At 34.0% G+C, this 17,866-nt stretch overlaps 1 protein-coding gene across 1 annotated transcript; it reads left to right on the plus strand.

The window, feature by feature from the left end:
* The first annotated feature begins 222 nt into the window (after positions 1-222).
* LOC122747238 (cellular nucleic acid-binding protein-like) lies at positions 223-2,016 on the plus strand. Its single transcript, XM_043993383.1, is given in 3 exon segments — positions 223-364; positions 1,215-1,558; positions 1,561-2,016. Coding segments are annotated over 3 exon segments (732 nt in total). The 3' UTR covers positions 1,807-2,016.
* The last annotated feature ends 15,850 nt before the right edge of the window (positions 2,017-17,866 follow it).

A 17,866-nucleotide genomic window follows, 5' to 3' on the forward strand; every position in this document is an offset into this window, starting at 1 on the left:
GTTAAAAAGCCAATAAATATTTCATTTTCAAGGATAAATTACTGCTTTCCTTTTAAAAGGTGTTTCATGTACACATTCAATCTTTCTATCATTTCTAAAAGAATTTATCACAAGAGATAACATTATTTCATGATCTTTTCATTAATATGTAAAAGGAATAAGTTCTTGAACCAGATACAAATACTCATCACTTGATTTCATTTTAAGTGACTATGTCTGCTTATGTGTCATTGGTGGACTTGTGATTATGAAAAGTCTTCTAAATGGCTGCAGAGCCAAAAAAAAAAAAAACCCAAAAAAATCAAAATAACAGCACGCGCTACTCTGGAACTGAGTGGTTATAAACATCAAGAGATAACTGATGGTGAGTTTGTATACCTTTGGAGTCCACCCAATTTCAAAAGAGCTATATGAAAGTACCAATACATAATTTGGAGCTTTATTTGAAGTATATTTAAGAAGGATATCAACAAAAGTTGAATAACATAGAAAAGCTCAAATAGGTTGCAACCTAAACCAGTGAATGTAATGACCACATTGAAGAGATCACAACTATATCAACTATTGAAGTCTCAGGAAGTAGGAAATAGAGATTATACTTTCAAGGCATATTGTCTATGCTATTGTCACAGATTATGTAGATCCCTTCTGAACCTCAGGGGTTAGGTCCCTCGTGTTGTCCCAAGGTTTCATTTCTTCAGATTTTCTGGTTTATATGTAGCTCCCCAAATAGGCACCTTCCAATACAATTAATCATTGGTGTTATGGGAATATTGTTATAACTACTGATGGGCAATCCAAAATTTCTCATCGTTTAAAGGTCTCAATAATTTCCTGTCATCACAGCCATAGATTGAAGAGAATCCTCCTTCCCCCCATCAAGGACTTTACTATAACTGCTCTTCTACAAAGCTAGCTCTTTAATAGAATCCTGAATTCTAAAGTGCTTTGCTGTTTTTCATCAAAGGTCAATGGATTGGTTCTCTCAAAATAATCCCAATACTACAATACAATATAACATTCATAACTTCCTACCATACTGCTAAATTCCTATTAAAATATGTATTTGTTTAATTTATTCATAAAATATATTGAGTGACTTCTGTGAGAAATGTACTATGATAAATGTAGGGGATGAAAAATAAGTTTAAGAAAATTCCCCCCACCCCTTAGGAGTTTTGTTACAACTTAGTAAGGAATTTCCCTCCTTGGAGCTGACGCATCCAACCCCGCTACCATCACCAGCCCTCTCCATGTCTTAGAAGATGTAAGAACAGCAAAGAGTGGCAACGAATGTTTCAAGTGTGGACACTCTGGCCATTGGGTTCGAGAAAGCCCTACTGGAGGAGGCTATTTCTGAGGAATATGGAGCCATGGAGGAGGTGATTTTACCTCAGTGAGAGGTTTCCAGTTTGTTTCTTCATCTCTTTCAGACATCTGTTACTGTTGTGATGAGTCTGGTCATCTTGCCAAGGATTGTTATCTTCAGGAGGATGCCTGCTATAACTTCTGTAGAGGTGGCCACATTGCCAAGGACTGCAAGGAACCGAAGCGAGAAAGAGAGAGCAGTGCTGCTACAACTGTGGAAAATCCAGCCACTTGGCTCACGACTGTGACCACGCAGATGAGCAGAAGAACTGTTCATGTGGAGAGTTTGGGAACATTCAGAAAGACTGCACCAAAGTGAAATGCTATAGGTGTGGTGAAACTGTTCATGTAGCCAGCAAGACAAGTGAAGTCAACTATTACCGCTGTGGCGAGTCAGGGCATCTTGCACGGGAATGCACAATTGAGGCTACAGCTTAATTATTTTCCTTTGTTACCCCTCCTTTTTCTGATTTATGGTTGTATTATTTTCTCTGAATCCTCTTCACTGGCGAAAGGTTGGCAGATAAAGGCTACTCCCAGGCCAGTGAGCTTTACTTGCCATGTAAAAGGAGGAAAGGAGTGGAAAAATCGACTTTCTGCATTTAACTACAAATAAATGTTTATATTTAGTCTGGTAGAGGTATTATGTATAATTCTTTGTTAAAGAATCCCTTTTCAGGGCCACTGGTGAATAGGGATTAAAAATGGGAAGAGTTGAGTCAGACTAGGAAACCCTTTCTGGGTTTCTTGGATGTGATCCCATGCAGGAGCTAAAACAGATTCTGGAAGTGCCTTTGAACTTCCATAAGTAACTTTAATTGTAGTATAACGATGGCCTTGGATTGTCTGACCTCAGTAGATGTTAAATAACATCGAGTAACATCTGTATCAGGCCCTACATAGAGCATCTAGACGAGTGGGAGTAAAAAGATATATATGCCTGTTAATGGCCATGAGAGACAGAGAAATCATGATAAAAACCTAAACAGTAACAACTCCATAGCAATGTGAATACTGGAGATATGGATGGTGAAGGAAAGGTTTGTAATACATTTTTCAAAAACTAAATCTAAAAAAACCCCAAAAAACAAAAAACAAAACCCAACAATTTAGTAAGGGAATGATAGCCAGAGTCTAAGAAAGGGGAAATGATATTCCCAAGGTCATACAGCCTTGGATCTTAGCTCAGGGCACCTTCCTACTTAGAGTATTTTTTTAAAGTTCCATATGATTTTGTTCTTTTTTCTTTCTTTTATTAAATTTTAAATGAGATTTTTTTATCAGTCTTTTATTAATAGAACCCAATCCACTTCCCCTACCCAGTGAGACTTAACTTGCAACAAAAAGGAAGTACACACACACACACACACACATACATATGTATGTATATTCACTAGTAGATTGTATCAGACAGTATATGTAACATCCCATATAATTAGTCTCCCATAAAGTAACGTGTGATATGATTTCTCATCTCCTTTTTGGTGACATAAATGGCCATTATAATCATTTTTCATCTCTTTTTTGGGAATGTGCATGGCCATTACAATTAAATATGGTTCAATTTTATTTTATTTTCCTTTTTATCAAATTGTTGTAGACACTGTACATATTATTGTGCTATTCAACTAATTTCAGTAGGTATACGTTTATACAATTCTTATATTTCTCTGAATTATTTATTATTCATTATGTTTCAGTAATAGTCCATTAAATTAACATAATATAGTTTATTTAGCTGTCCTTCATTTTCATGGTATCTACTTCATCCCCTGCTATTTGCTTCATCAAAACTTCAACTGTGATTGTTTTGGTGAATATAGGCTTTCCTTGTCATCTTGGTACAAAACAGTCAGGAAATGGAAACCTGGATTCCCTGACTTAGGTTTTAGATCATATACAAAAAACATTAACAAACCTGGGAAATTGTGCCCAGTTAAATCAATGCTATGTCCCTGATAAATATTCTTCCCTTCTTATGGCCAAAAAAATCTTTTGTTAACTCTTGGACAAGTAATAAAGGCTTCATTTTGTTCCAGTTTTGAACTGAAACTCCCAGGAAAAAATCCTGAGTATAGCCTAGCATAATACAATAACCTTTTGGTAGTTTCATTCTTATAGAACTATGTAAAGTATTTTAGATAGTATTGACATAGCCCAACCATGAGCACCTTCAAATATCCAAGTCCTTTATTTCTGTAAAGAATCTTATGTAATTGAATTGATAGATATCATCATTGTCCCTTGGTAGATTGATTCCCAAATATTTAATGCATTTTAATGGAACTTATCTTTCTATCACTTCCTTATGCTTTTTGTTATTGTTATATATAAATATTGATTAATTTTGTGTATTTATTTTTAATTGGCTTAATGTTATTCAGACTATTAATTGTCTCATCTTCTTCACTGATCCCCATGAATTTTCTGAGTAAAGTTTCATGTCATTAACAAATAAGGGAAGTTTTATCTCTTCTTTGATAATGTTTGTGTCTATCCCTTCTTATTTTTGTAACTGGAAAGCTAGGTAGTACAGTGGATAGAGCTCTGGCTCTGGAGTCAGGAAAATCTGATTTCAAATCCTACTTAAGACACTTACTAGCTGTGTGACTCTGGGCAAGTCACTTAACTCTGTTTGCCTCAGATCCTCATCTGTAAAATGAGTTGGAGAAGGAAATGGAAAACCAATTTAGTATCTTTGCTAAAAAAAACCTCAAATGGAGTCACAAAGCATAAGACTAATTTTTTTGTATTAAAAAATGTTCCTTCTATATCAATGTTTTAGTAAGATTTTTTAAACACAAATGAGTTCTATATTTTTTCAGTCTTTTGTGCATATCTTATATAATCCTGTGTTTTGGAGCTAATTTATTAATAAGACCAATTATATTATTTTATTAATACTGAACCATCTTTATTATATCTCAATCCAATTCTAAATTGGTAATAATGAATTATATATTATATGTATTTATACATTCATATACATGTAGAAAATATATTCACATATTACATAAATATATATGTATATGTGCATATGAATATATATTCTCTATTTGATTTATATTTGCACATTAATATCTCTTACTTATATCTCTTTGTAGTGTGTTTTTTCCCCTTTATCCATCCCTAGTTTATATATTAGGGCTACATTTGTTTCAGAAAAAAGAAAAGGTTTTGCAGATTCTTTCTTCATCAATTATTGAGGATAATTTATATAATATAGTTATTAATATAAGTTATATTATATAATATAGATATTAACTACCATTTAAAATAAGATATTCACTTGTGAAGACAGTAAAATAAAGATTTTTTTCACTGTTAGTTTCAGTTTGCATTATTCAACTTCATTTTTTAACACTGAGACATTTAAAATCTGAAATACTTATTCTGTTAGGTTATTTTTAAATAATTATTTTTAAAAATCATCCACTAATTCAAAATCCTTATTTTTGCTAACACATAAGTGTGCATAAAAAACGTTGTCATAATTCTTCTAAATTTCCATTATAATTTGAATTATATATTCTTTCAAACCACCCACCCTCTCCCCAGGAATTTGATGTTTCTTTCTCTTTTTTAAAATAAAATTAAACAAAAGGTTTTTTTGTTGTTGTTGTTGTTGTTTTTAATTTTGGCTTGTCCTTTCAGAGAACTACCTAATAATTATCTTTGTCATTTCTATTTTTCATTTTTACCTGTTGTTCCTCGAGTTTCTCTTTATATTTGTATTTTTTGAACTTTTAAGGATTTTTTAATTGTATGCTCAGTTCACTAATTCTATTTTCTTTCTATTTCTTTATTAGTATATTCTTTCAGATATATGTATTACATACGTACATACACACACACACATATATATATATGTATATATATATATGCATTATATATGTTTATGCACACATATATCCACCTCTTCTGAGAACTGCTTGTTTCACAACAATTTTGTTATATTTATTGTTAGCATTCTCTTTCATGAAACTGTAATTATTTATTTGTTGATGATTTGTTCTTTGACCCACTAATTATATGCTCTGGGCTCATGCACTCAATCTTAATTGCACTGTTAAGTTGCATATTCAGGGCAAGGCTACTGCTACATCTCTCCTCAGAGTTCCAGGCCTGTGTATAGATATGGAAGCCCCATCTGATATGTTTCCTTAATGTCATTGCAATAATTAGCATCCTTTATTATCAAATAAATTGCTATCTCCTCTCTATCACTGGTAACCAGTTAAAATTCAGGTAGCTTTTACAAAGGGATACTTATGACAAAGATAGAGCTAAGAATCAAAGTACAACCATCACCAAAACTAGGAGTGCCTGCTCCTTCTACATACCTTCTAGATTCCTGGGGAGGACATATTCAAACTTAATCCAATGACTACAACCCATTTCTACCACTTAAATGTCTACTTCCAAGTGCAGCATAACTGATGGAAAAGTTGTTCCTTTGCTTATAAGACATGGCGTCCAGGTTGCTCAAATATTTACTTCTAGGATTTGTCAAATAGATTGCTTCTAGCAATTGGTGCCTTCCTGTGTTTGGTCATTGAACCTCTGGTTGATCTTCTAACCTGTTACGGTACATAATGTTCCTGTCTAACCTGTTTCCTTTTTGATATTCATTAATCTAAGATCAGGAAAGAAGAAACAGAGGTACGACAGAAGAAAGAGGGCATCATGCATTCAAGGCCACAAGTTGATCCAGGTGAGGTCAGGATTGTAGAGATATTTATTATTAATGTGAGAATTGAATCCCTATAGCCCAATCCACATCATTATTACGTTTTCATTTAGGCCTATGTGTGCTGCTCATATCCTGTATATTAATTAATTTTGTTTAGTAAAGTATATTTTTAATATCTCTGACTTTTAAAAAGTATTTGCTATTTTATATGTCCAAGGACAATATATATTTTGTAAATATAATGTGCTGTTCAAACAAATATGTACATTATCTAATTTTCTTACTCTAATTCTTTCAAATCTAACTTCTTCATAAGTCTGATTGGTTTAATATTGTATTAAAAGGAGAGACAGAGTTCAATAGTTAACAAAATGAGGTTTACTTAGCCATCTTAAGGAAAAGATATTCAACTATGATAGTAGTTGTCTTGTCAGCATGGCAGAATGTGATGACTCACATGACCTTGAAATATCCACTTAATCTGATTTTCCTTCCTTCCATCCTTCCTTCCTTCCTTCCTTCCTTCCTTCCTTCCTTCCTTCCTTCCTTCCTTCCTTCCTTCCTTCCTTCCTTCCTTTCTTCCTTCTTTCTTTCCTTCCTTTCTTCTTCCTTTCTTTCCCTCCAATCCCTTGTTTTAATCCGTTCTTCCTTAATGATGAAGATGAGGAAGTGATGAAAACCCAGCTCGCTTTGGTTCCTATAGGCTGCCTTGTTGTCTGAAATTAGTTCTCTTTACCATTACCCCTCAAAACTTTTTCTCTTCCCTGAAGTTTCAGCTCGGGTTTCACCTTTTTCATGAAGTTTTCTGTTATTTTTTGAGCTGAAACCTGTATTTTCCCTCTTCATATTTTAATAAAACATTTTTCTCATGTCACCTTCGACCTCAACCCATGATATCTACCTCTGTACATATATTCTAATGAGAAAGATATAAGCTACTTGAAAGGAAAAAACTATATTCTTCTTTTTTTTTTTTGCATGGGGCAATGAGGGTTAAGTAACTTGCCCAGGGTCACACAGCTAGTAAGTGTCAAGTGTTTGAGGCTGGATTTGAACTCAGGTCCTCCTGAATCCAGTGCCAGTGCTTTATCCACTGTGCCACCTAATTGCCCCAAAACAATATTCTTTAAAATATAATCTATATCTTCATCACATAGCACATTGCCTGGGCAATAGAAGTTGCTTAATAACTTTTTTGTTTAGTTTAATCAAATTGAAAATATCAGCTATTATCTCTTTCTCTATGATCACTTAGGTCAACTACAGACCAGAAAATAAACAAAGAACTATATTAAAATGACAAAACAAAGCAAAATGAAAAAAGCATAATGGATCCCATCATTCTGCTATGGAAATGGGGTAAAAAATGTTTGCATACGGGTTGAAGAATGAGTTGACCTCAATTGTCAGGCTGGTTTCCACCAGTCATATCAATATATTCTCATATACCGGTGTAGTTATTATCTTAGATACATTTTCAATAAAGTTCCCAGGATTTGACCAACAACTCAAAAACAAGGTAAAATGTATAAATTTTTGAAATATGTAACCTGTATAAGAAGGATATGTCTACTTACTGATGATGGATTAGTGATGTAGTCAGACAATTTGCATCACTCCCTTTGCCCCGGGGAGGGGTAACATACAGAGACTACTAGAGTGAATTATGAATATCCTTGAATTCAGTTCTAACCCCAAAGGAATTTTTTCAACCTTCATGGGTAGGTCAAATAATAAAACAACTTACATTTATATAGCTGTCTAAAATTTTCAAAATGTTCTGTACACATTCTCATTTGATCCTCACAACAATTTTGTGTTATAAGTATTGTTGGTATTTTACATATAAGGACAAAGAAGGTGACAGAATATGTGACCTTGTCCAGGTTCACACAGATAATAAGTATCTCAAGTCAGATGTGAACTGAGGCCTTCCTAATTTCAATTACAACATTCTAACAAAATTTCCTCTATCAGAATTGTTCATCCTAGTTTGGAACACTAAATTCCCTATTTCTACCTCAGGAGAATAGGCCATCCAGCTGTCTGGAAACCTTCCAGCTGGTTTCCTGAGATTGTTACTAAATGTGTAGTTTCACTTCTGAACACCAGGCCAAAGCAAGAAACTAGGGATGTCACTGTGAATGAGAATGTATCAGGTATTATATCCCCTTCACCCCCTTTTTTGGGAGACAGTCTGGATTAAATTAATTGCCCAGGGTCGCACAAATAGCAAGAGTCTAGAGTCAAATATGAACTCAAGTCCTCCTGACTCTGGAGGCAATAATGTATTGTACCCTTTTAAAAATAAAATATAGCTGTCTATAAATTTTGGTGAATATAATCAACAAACTGTAGTCAGAGCAATATAATGTGAGTTTCTATGTTCCCTATTATCCCCACACCTATTACAATTAGATAAGAGTCAGAAAATTTAGTTAAACTGATTTGTCACCTCTGACAACTTGGGTTTTCTGTTGATGCAACATGATTTAAGGTAACTGGAACAACAACATTCTTTTAGTTCCATATTGGGTTTATTATAGTTTGATATAGCCTAAGGAGCACCCACAATGTTCTTGAATAATGAAAAAAATCTAAAATGCAAATATTTAAAAAACATCTTGTTTTAATGAGTTTATCAATTAAGCCAATTCAATCATCATCAGTTTTTCCTTCTTTTTGTAAAATGTGCACTTGCATCAGTATTAATCAATATTTCCCTTCTTCTCTTCTCCCTTCCTCCAACCTAGTTATTTTTCTAGGTTCCTAAATTATCTTCAGTGATAATGGTTACTCAGTGTATTGGGTGGGGGAGGGGGGAGAGGTAGAAAAATGCTTCCAAAAGATCAACCTGTACCAGCCAATTGAACATACTTACAAATGGAGGAAAGAAGGGAACAAGTGAGGAGAAAATGACTTTTAAATAAATGTCTACAAAAGAAATAAAGGGAAGTTAATCTAAACCAAATTAAATATTTATATTTATCAATAGGATCAATAGGAAAAGAAAATTTTAAAATAAAAACCAATATAAAGCATTTTTTTCCTCTGTTATATCTGACCCTGGACAGAACCCTGCTTTCCTGCTTTCTTAGATTTAAAAAAAATCAGAAGATAAAGAACAACCTGTATTAAGCTACTGGACTCTGTTAAGTAAGCAATTTTGGTAGAAAGTGTTGGTAACCCTACCAAATGAAAGGTATGATGGTCAAAAACATATAAAAGCAGAGCAGTTTATAAAGAAAAAAGAGTAAATAAATAATCCATATTCAAAAGGAAAGACTTTTAAATAAATAAATAAATTAAAATCATATTCACACAGCAAAGCAACTCTGTCTCTGCTAGTGAAAATGCAAAGTAGGGCCTAAACAGGCCGCCTGGGGATGTGAACAGCACAAACTGAAAATCATCTGAAGAAAGAGGAAGAAAGCAAAAGCCAACTTATTTTTACATATCTACCCAAGCAGAACACACACACATGTATATTAGCCAATTTAAAATGTTACCACTTTGTGTTTCGCTTTATTTTTCTTTGGATGTAGAGATAAAACAAGTAAATCAGAAGTCAAGAGAAAATAATTACAAAGGCCAAATTTAAAGAATATGGAAAAAAAAAAAACTCTGAGTGAAACAGGCAAGTAAAATACAGTGACCATGGTTAATAAGGCAATCTTGAAAAAGCTTTAGTTTTGCAACTTACTGAGATGATAGGTGGCTTATAAGAGATTACTCCTAAAGGGAAGAATAGCAATTTGCAAACACTTAGCTGAGGTAGGTAGGTAACTGTCATCAAGAATTTCAGGTCACTGATTTTCAACTTTTGATGGTTCAGCTGATCTGTCCTCTGGCTCTCAGATAAAAGTTGTTCACACTGAGCTTTCTTTGACCATAATTTCCAAGGCATGTAAATTGAACTACATTAACTAGTCAAAACATTCTATGTGCTTAGCATAGTGAAGTCAGCTTTGGAAGGTAAGAAAGCAAGGTAAGACACAATAATTTATATTTTAACTGAAAAAAAAAACAAAACTAATCATCATGAAACTATTAGAGATCATGACATCTTATTAATATGTGCTAATTGGCTGGTACTAAATAATATAAAATGCCTATAGAAGAAAGAAGTCAGTGTGGGGGTGAAATCAACTAGCATTTATTGAGTGCTTACTAAGTAACAAGTATTATACAGTGGGCTGAGGAGACAAAGACAAAAATGAAATAGTATATAATCTCAAGGAGTTTACATTCTACAGGGGAAAATAGAATGTGCAACATAAGTATAAACAGAATAGAATATAATGACTTGGTCTGTAATTTCTTTGACATAAGGATTTCCCTGTTGAGGAAACTCTCTACCAAAGCATTTCAGCTTTTTTCTCTGCAATTTTTAGTCTTAGAGGCTAGAGACTTAGAGAGTTGCTTAAAGCACTGAAAGGTTAGATGAACTTGCCCAAAGTCTCACAATCTTTATGTTTCTGTGGTAGGACTTGAAGCCAGCCTAGTTTGAGGTCTACTTTATCCATTTTGTAAGCTGCCTCTCATAGATAAAATATAAGGTTACTTTAGGGAGGAGAGAGTGAAGTACTAGCCTCTGGGAGCATCAGGAAAAGGTACATATCCCAGATGAAATTTGAATTAATGGCAAAGGACTGCTAGAGGCCTGAGTTGACACTGGAAGAAAAGGAAATATATGGATAGGTAGAATGGGCCTGGGTAAAGTAGAGTCTCTCTCTGATATAGGACATTTCCCCATAACTACAGTAGAATCATATTTTGATTTAAAATAATGACCTTGAGCTGAGGCCAGAACCTGGAGTTGATTATAAACTATAAAATATTAAATTATGGTGGCTTTTGTTATATCATTTATAGTCATCTAATTCTTTGAAAATTGACAGCTCATATATAGTATATGTGTAAAATTTCTCATCAATCACAATATGTAAATAACTAGAACACTCTATGCTTTAATTATAATAAGAGTACATTGTCTTCATATTATAGAGAACAAATGATGTTATAAAGGCAAGAAAGAATTTATTTACAACACCTTCACCCTATGTCACCTCACAGTGCTAAATTTAATATCTATTTTTAAAAGAAGGAATTAAGCTCTTAACTTATTTTTATTCTGTTTTTACAAAATTTTTTTATGGTTCAGAAAGAGTATCAATTTTTTGTCAATCTATACAAACTGCTTCTTATTCCTAAAAAATAAGTCAAACCTTCAATTCTTCCAAATTTGCTATTAGCCAACCTCTCCCTATCAGCTTCTTTCCACTGAATCATTAAGATCTGACCTGCTAATCTTAAGACTGCCTTTACCTTTCCTGCTCCCACTGATTCCTTCCATTACCATTGCCCCTCCCATCTCTCTCTATTCTAGTACAGAATGATCCTGTTTCTGCTCTCGTGACCCAGAACCTTTTAAATCACAATTTAATTGTGGCTTCCAAGTATGACCTAAGAATAGTAGATTGCATTCAGAATAACTTTTAAACTTATATGTCAAAAGGGATGAATGATTCTTCTTTCTTTCAACAGTTGATTTGAGTTATTCTTTATTTGCCTTCCATTTCTTCTCACCCTCAATCCCTTCATATTTTAAAATGTGTATTTTTCAGAAGTATTTTAACATTTTCTGTCAGTAACATTAAAGGGCGGGGTTTCATGCAAAATCATAAATAAGTAAATCCCCACAAAAGGATATAATTTGATGATATTATCAGGTTGTTGTGGCTGCTCATAAGCCACCATAGAATTTTCTTTCTGTCTGTCTCTCTAAATAACTCATAAATTGGTATATAAGATTTTTCCTTTTTATATGGGTGCTGAAATATAGATTCATAACAATTTATTTCTAAAAAGTGCTTATTCCAAAACTAATGTATTTTGGCATAAACTATCAAAATCAGAAATAGCACACCTGGCTGCAAGAGTCATTCTGTGAATCCTTCAGTAGGACTTAGAGTGCAGCAGCAGCATTAGTCACCCTCAGAAACATGGTCAGCCCTTGCAGTCTGTTATGCTGAAAACCATAAGCTTTATGATTCCACAGTCCTAAATTACTGCATAATGTTTTACTCTTGTACAGTGTGTCAACTATTCTTTCTTGGCAATATTACCTTTTTAAAGATATCCATTAACTGATTTAATGCCAACACATACTCTCAATTTGCCAAACAGTAAACTAAAGAAAGATTCTTGAGCATAATAGAAATGGTACAATTATATAATACTATGTTTCTCTTAAGTGGTCTAAAAATTAGATAAAAATAAAGATTATTATCTTTGAATTTTCCCCACATTCCCAAAATGATATGTGAGTACATTAATATATACTGAGTATATATATTATATATATATGCAAGTATACAGATACACACATATATATATATATATATATTATTAGGCAGTTCTGTGGATGAATAGTTAAGTGATGCTTCATTATGTTTTCATGATATTTTCTAACTAATGGGGGAAAATGAGCAAAAGTGATTAAGAGGAAAAAGAATACAAAACAGAAGGTGAAAATGAGTGGTGAGTAAGTGAGTGAGTCAGTCATTGAAGGAAATACTCTTTAGTGAGCATGAGTGACAATGACAGAATTGTGGAGCAAGGTTGTTAGAGGTATAAGTAGAACTGTAGCAATAATATTCTCATTCTCAACAAGCTACTCAGAGGATGCAAATATTTTGAACATAACTTCAGAAAGGTGTCACTAATTAGAAATTGAAATTATCTTCCAATGTGAAATTGTGACACCATTAACTTTGATTATAAAAATCCATGATTTTTTGTTTGTTTTTGAATTGAATATAATCACTTAAATCCTCCCCTCTGATTCCACTCCTACCATTTGTACTTAAATAGAAATGCCTATTATTTTATGACTTAAAATAAAAACAACATCCATATATACATCTATGTATCTATGTATCTATGTATCTATGTATCTATGTATCTATGTATCTATCTATCTATCTATCTATGTATGTATCTATCTATCTATCTATCTATCTATCTATCTATCTATCTATCTATCTATCTATCTATCTATCTATCTATCTATCTGGTGAGGCAATTGGGGTTAATTGACTTGCCCAGGGTCACACAGCTAGTAAGTGTCAAGTGTCTGAGGTTGGATTTGAACTCAGGTCCTCCTGAATCTAGGGCTGGTGCTCTATCCACTGCACCACCTAGCTGCCCCAACAACCATAGTCTAAATATATTTTCAGATGAAGTGCTTGTGAGCATTTTCTTCATGCAATAGTCAACTCAAGTTTCTCATTAATTTCAATTGGATATCAACCTTAATTTTCATTATTAATGCAAAACCAGGGAGTATATTTGAATTGAGTTTTCATAGAGACTGTGTTATTAATGGATATACGACATGCATTTTGACCAACATGTTATTTTTGAAAATGAAGAGAAAAACTGCGAATGGTGAGGAAATTTTATTAGCTTTGTCTTTGTTGGCATTACTAAAATACCTCACTACTTTCATAGCATTTATCACATGCCTGCTATCACTCTAATGCAGACTCTCATTAGGTCACACTAAGACTTTTGAAATATCTTGCTGGTTCATTTCCTTAACACAAGTTCCCCTTTACTCTAGTTAGTCCCTTTGCCTGTCAAATTGATCTTCCTAAAGTTCAAGGTGAGCATGTTACCCTGGTATTCAGTCAACTTCAGTGGCTCCCTGTAACCTTTAGGATCTAATATAAAATACCCTTTTTGGCATTCAAAGCCCTTCATAACTGGCTCATCTTCTACTTTTCCAGTTTTCTTACATTTTTGTTCACTCTGATATATGTTATGTTCCAGTGACACAATGGCTTTCTTAATCTTCCTCACATTGACCACATCTCCCAACTCTATGTATTTTCATTAACTATCCCCATTGCCTAGACTTCCTTCCCTCTTTTGTCTCTAACTCCTGGTTTATCTGCCTTTCTTCAAGTGCCAGCTAAGATCTTACCTCCTATTAAAACCCAAACAACCCAAACATCCTTTCTCTAATCTCCCTTTAGTACTAGTGCCTTCCCTATTTTAATTTTTTGCAATTTGTCCTGAATTTATCTTGTTTGTATGTATTTTTATTTTGCAGTTTCATATATTCAGTGCCTAGCACAGTATGTGGTACATGTTAGGTGATGAAGAAATCATTATTAACTGACTGACTTAATTGATTACTCTTTTCCCTTCTCTCCCAGTACCTATGCCACTTATATAACCATACTTGCACAAGTCTGATCTAGGTAGGTGATGGGAACCCTAGATACAAATGAGGACATCTCAAGGAGGGTTTATCAAAAATATGAATGGAAATTGGTGTCATCCTGCTTAAAGTTTGACTTTTTTTGTGGGGCGATGGGGGTTAAGTGACTTGCCCAGGGTCACACAGCTAGTAAGAAAGTTTGACTTTTATGGTGACCACCATTGGGCTACTATTTCATGGTAGCCCAGACTAGTTGAAAACTTAGAAATTTCTGTTATAACTCACAATGTTAGATGCCAAATACGCTTTACACAAAGAACCATTTTGATTTACTCTGGATTTGCTCATAAGGTGCTAACAATCAGACTATCATATCCATAAATGTATAAGATACTTTTCATCTCCCTCTCCAAGTCTTTCTCTTACTTAATTTCAGAATGCCATATGGTGGAGAGGATAGAAAATGAGCTAAGAAATATTTCGAGTTCTGGCTCTGCTACTATCTCACCGTATATCTTTGTGGAAGCCAGTCTATCATTCTGAGGATAAATGGGGGTATATTGTGAATCCTTCATCTTGGTTGATGGTCATAACAGTGGTAGGTGGAGTCCTGGGGTTTAACTGGTTAAAGAAGTGGTGAAGCATGCCTGAAATACCCTCAACTCCTCAGCCAGGTCAGCTTTGCCACAAGAAAAAGTAGGCTATCTCCTCTATATTTCTCCCTAATTAGCCACAGTTAAGTTTGACAATCTAGAAAATGGGAATTAATTTTGAGATTGGCACAGAGCTGTAAACTGCTGCTGAAGACTAAAGTAGGTCACAAATATCTCCAAAGAAATTCTAGTTTAAATTTTAACTTATATAATTAGATCCAAAATATTAAAGATAGATAATTTGCAATAATTCAAAGAACATTAACATAGCACTAAAAGAATAAGTCCCTTCTGTTCAACTAATAATGGTTTATTTTTAAATAGCACTTTATTTCATATAGGCCTTACAGCATCCCTGTGAAATCAAGGCACAGATACTAGCTATGTGATCCTAGGTGAGTCATTAAAATACTCTCAGCCTGATTTTCCAAATTATAAAGTAGGGATAATAATACCTAAATCACAGTATTATTGTGAATATTCAACAATCTACCTTGATCATAAAATAGAACAAGGGGGTGGAGATAAAATGGTGGATTAGGGGCATCTACCCAGCTGAACTTTCTCAAATAAGTTATTTTAAAGTTATTTTCCAAATAATTTTAAAATGATGCCTCAGATCAAATTTTGAAGCAACAGAATCGAGAGAGAGAGAGAGAGAGAGAGAGAGAGAGAGAGAGAGAGAGAGAGAGAGAGAGAGATGGGTTGAGATGATTACTGGCTTAATAAAACTTACAAGGTAGGCAGGAGAAGTCTATAACATTTTGATTGGGGTCTGGTGGAGTCTGTACATACATACATCTGGAAGAGCCCATACATCTGGAAGAGGCAGCAGTGAACTCAGCAGCAGAAGCAGCTTAAGGAGATCTCAATCCAGAGATGGTGAGGGAATTGGACAACAATTCAGAAAGAGATTACAGGGGACCCTTGGTAGGCATTGGATATAGCTGGTGCTGATTGGCAAATCTATTGCCCATATGCAATTCTAATTCAAAATTCTGGGGTGGAGAGAAGTGCTGATAATTTCTCATGAGGGAGGAGGGGCCTTGGTCACAGCACCAAAGCAGAGAAGAGTGCTGGTAGGTATAGTTGCAGGGTACCAAAGACTTTTCCTTGGTAAAGACCAGAGTATAGACCAAGAAAACAGTGACCATACCTCTCCCAAGGTGAAACCACCTTGGAAGCATCAAATCTTGTAAGTCCTCAGAACTAGCTTTGAAAACAGAAGCATAGAAACAGTCTAAAGTTTGGGACGGTGCTTTGCCACCCTGAGGGGAGCAGAACCCAACATTAACATAAAGTTCAAAAATAAGAAATAGGCTTTAAAAGTGAGAAAACAAAAACAGAAAATAAAAAACCATAAAAAGATATAGTGTCAGGGAAGACTAAGACACAAAGCTCAAAGAAATAAAAGGAAAATGCTAATTGAACCAGATCCCAAAAAGAATTTCCAAAAGAGATAAAGAGAGAGATGAGTGCTACAGGAAATGAGAGTGATGCAAGAAAATTATAGTGAAAATTAATAGTTTGGTCAAATAGGCACAAAAATTTTGAAGAAAATAGCACATTAAAAAACAGAATTTGCCTAATGATTAAAAACCATCAATAAAGAAAAGAACTCCTTAAAGAGCATAATAGGTCAAATGAGAAAGGAAGTACAAAAGGTCACCGAAGAAAAGAATTCCTTTAAAACTAAAGTTGGAGGGGGGGGGGCAGCTAGGTGGTGCAGTGAATTCAGGAGGACATGAGTTCAAATCTAGCCTCAGACACTTGACATTTCCTAGCTGTATGACCCTGGACTAGTCACTTAACACTCATTGCACCATACAAATAAAAAAGTCAAGTTGGCCAAACTCCCAGGGGAGGGGGAGTAGGTACAAAATGTTACTGAAAAAAAGAACTTCTTAAAAATTAGAAATGGGAAATGGCCAAGTGGAAGATAATGACTCTATATATCAACAAACAATAAAGTCAAAAGAATAAGAAAAATAGAAGAAAAATTAAATATCCTATCTGAAAAACCAATGATCTGGAAAATAGATCAAGGAGAGTTAATTTAAGAATAGTTTTGCTACCTAAAAATAATGATAAATGAAAGAGCCTAGAATATTTGCCTTTATATCTTAGATCCAGAAGGCAATATAGAAATTGAAAGAATCCACTAATCACTTCCTGAACGAGATACCAAAATGAAACTCCCAAGAATATTATAACCAAATTCCAGAACTCCCAGATTAAAGAAAAAAATATAGCAAGCAGTAAGTAAGAAAGAAATAAAATATTGCGGAACTACAGCCAAGATCACAGAAGATTTAGCAGTTTCCATATTAAAAGAGTGGAAGATTTGGAATATGATATTCTGGAAAGCAAAGGAGATAGAACTACAGGCAAGAATTACCTACTCAGAAAAACATCATCCTTCTGGGGAAAAATAGATATTTAATGAAATAGAGAACTTTCAAGCATTCCTGATGAAAATACTAGAGCTGAATAGAAAATATCACATTCAAACAAAAGACTTGAGATAAGAATAAAAAGGTACACATGAAAGAATAATCATAAATCACTCAGTAACATTAAATTATTCATATCCTTATATGGAAAGATGATATATGTAACTCCCTAGAACTTTATAATTATTAGCATAATTAAAAGGATTTTATATAGATGGAGGGCATGGATATGAGTGCATTATTTTAGAACAATCTCCAACATCTTGAAGGGGGAAGAAAGAGAGATGCACTGGGAGAAGGAAGAAGGGAAAAGTAGAAAGGGAAAATTTTTCTCATAAAAAAGGCATGGGGGCAGCTTGGTGGCACAGTAGGTAAAGCACTGTCTCTGAATTCAGCAGGACCTGAGTTCAAATCCAGCTTCAGACACTTGATACTTATTAGCTGTGTGACCCTGGGCAAGTCACTTAAA

The sequence above is a fragment of the Dromiciops gliroides genome, chromosome 3 (genome assembly GCF_019393635.1).
Source record: "Dromiciops gliroides isolate mDroGli1 chromosome 3, mDroGli1.pri, whole genome shotgun sequence".
In the NCBI taxonomy this organism is placed as follows: Eukaryota; Metazoa; Chordata; class Mammalia; order Microbiotheria; family Microbiotheriidae; genus Dromiciops; species Dromiciops gliroides.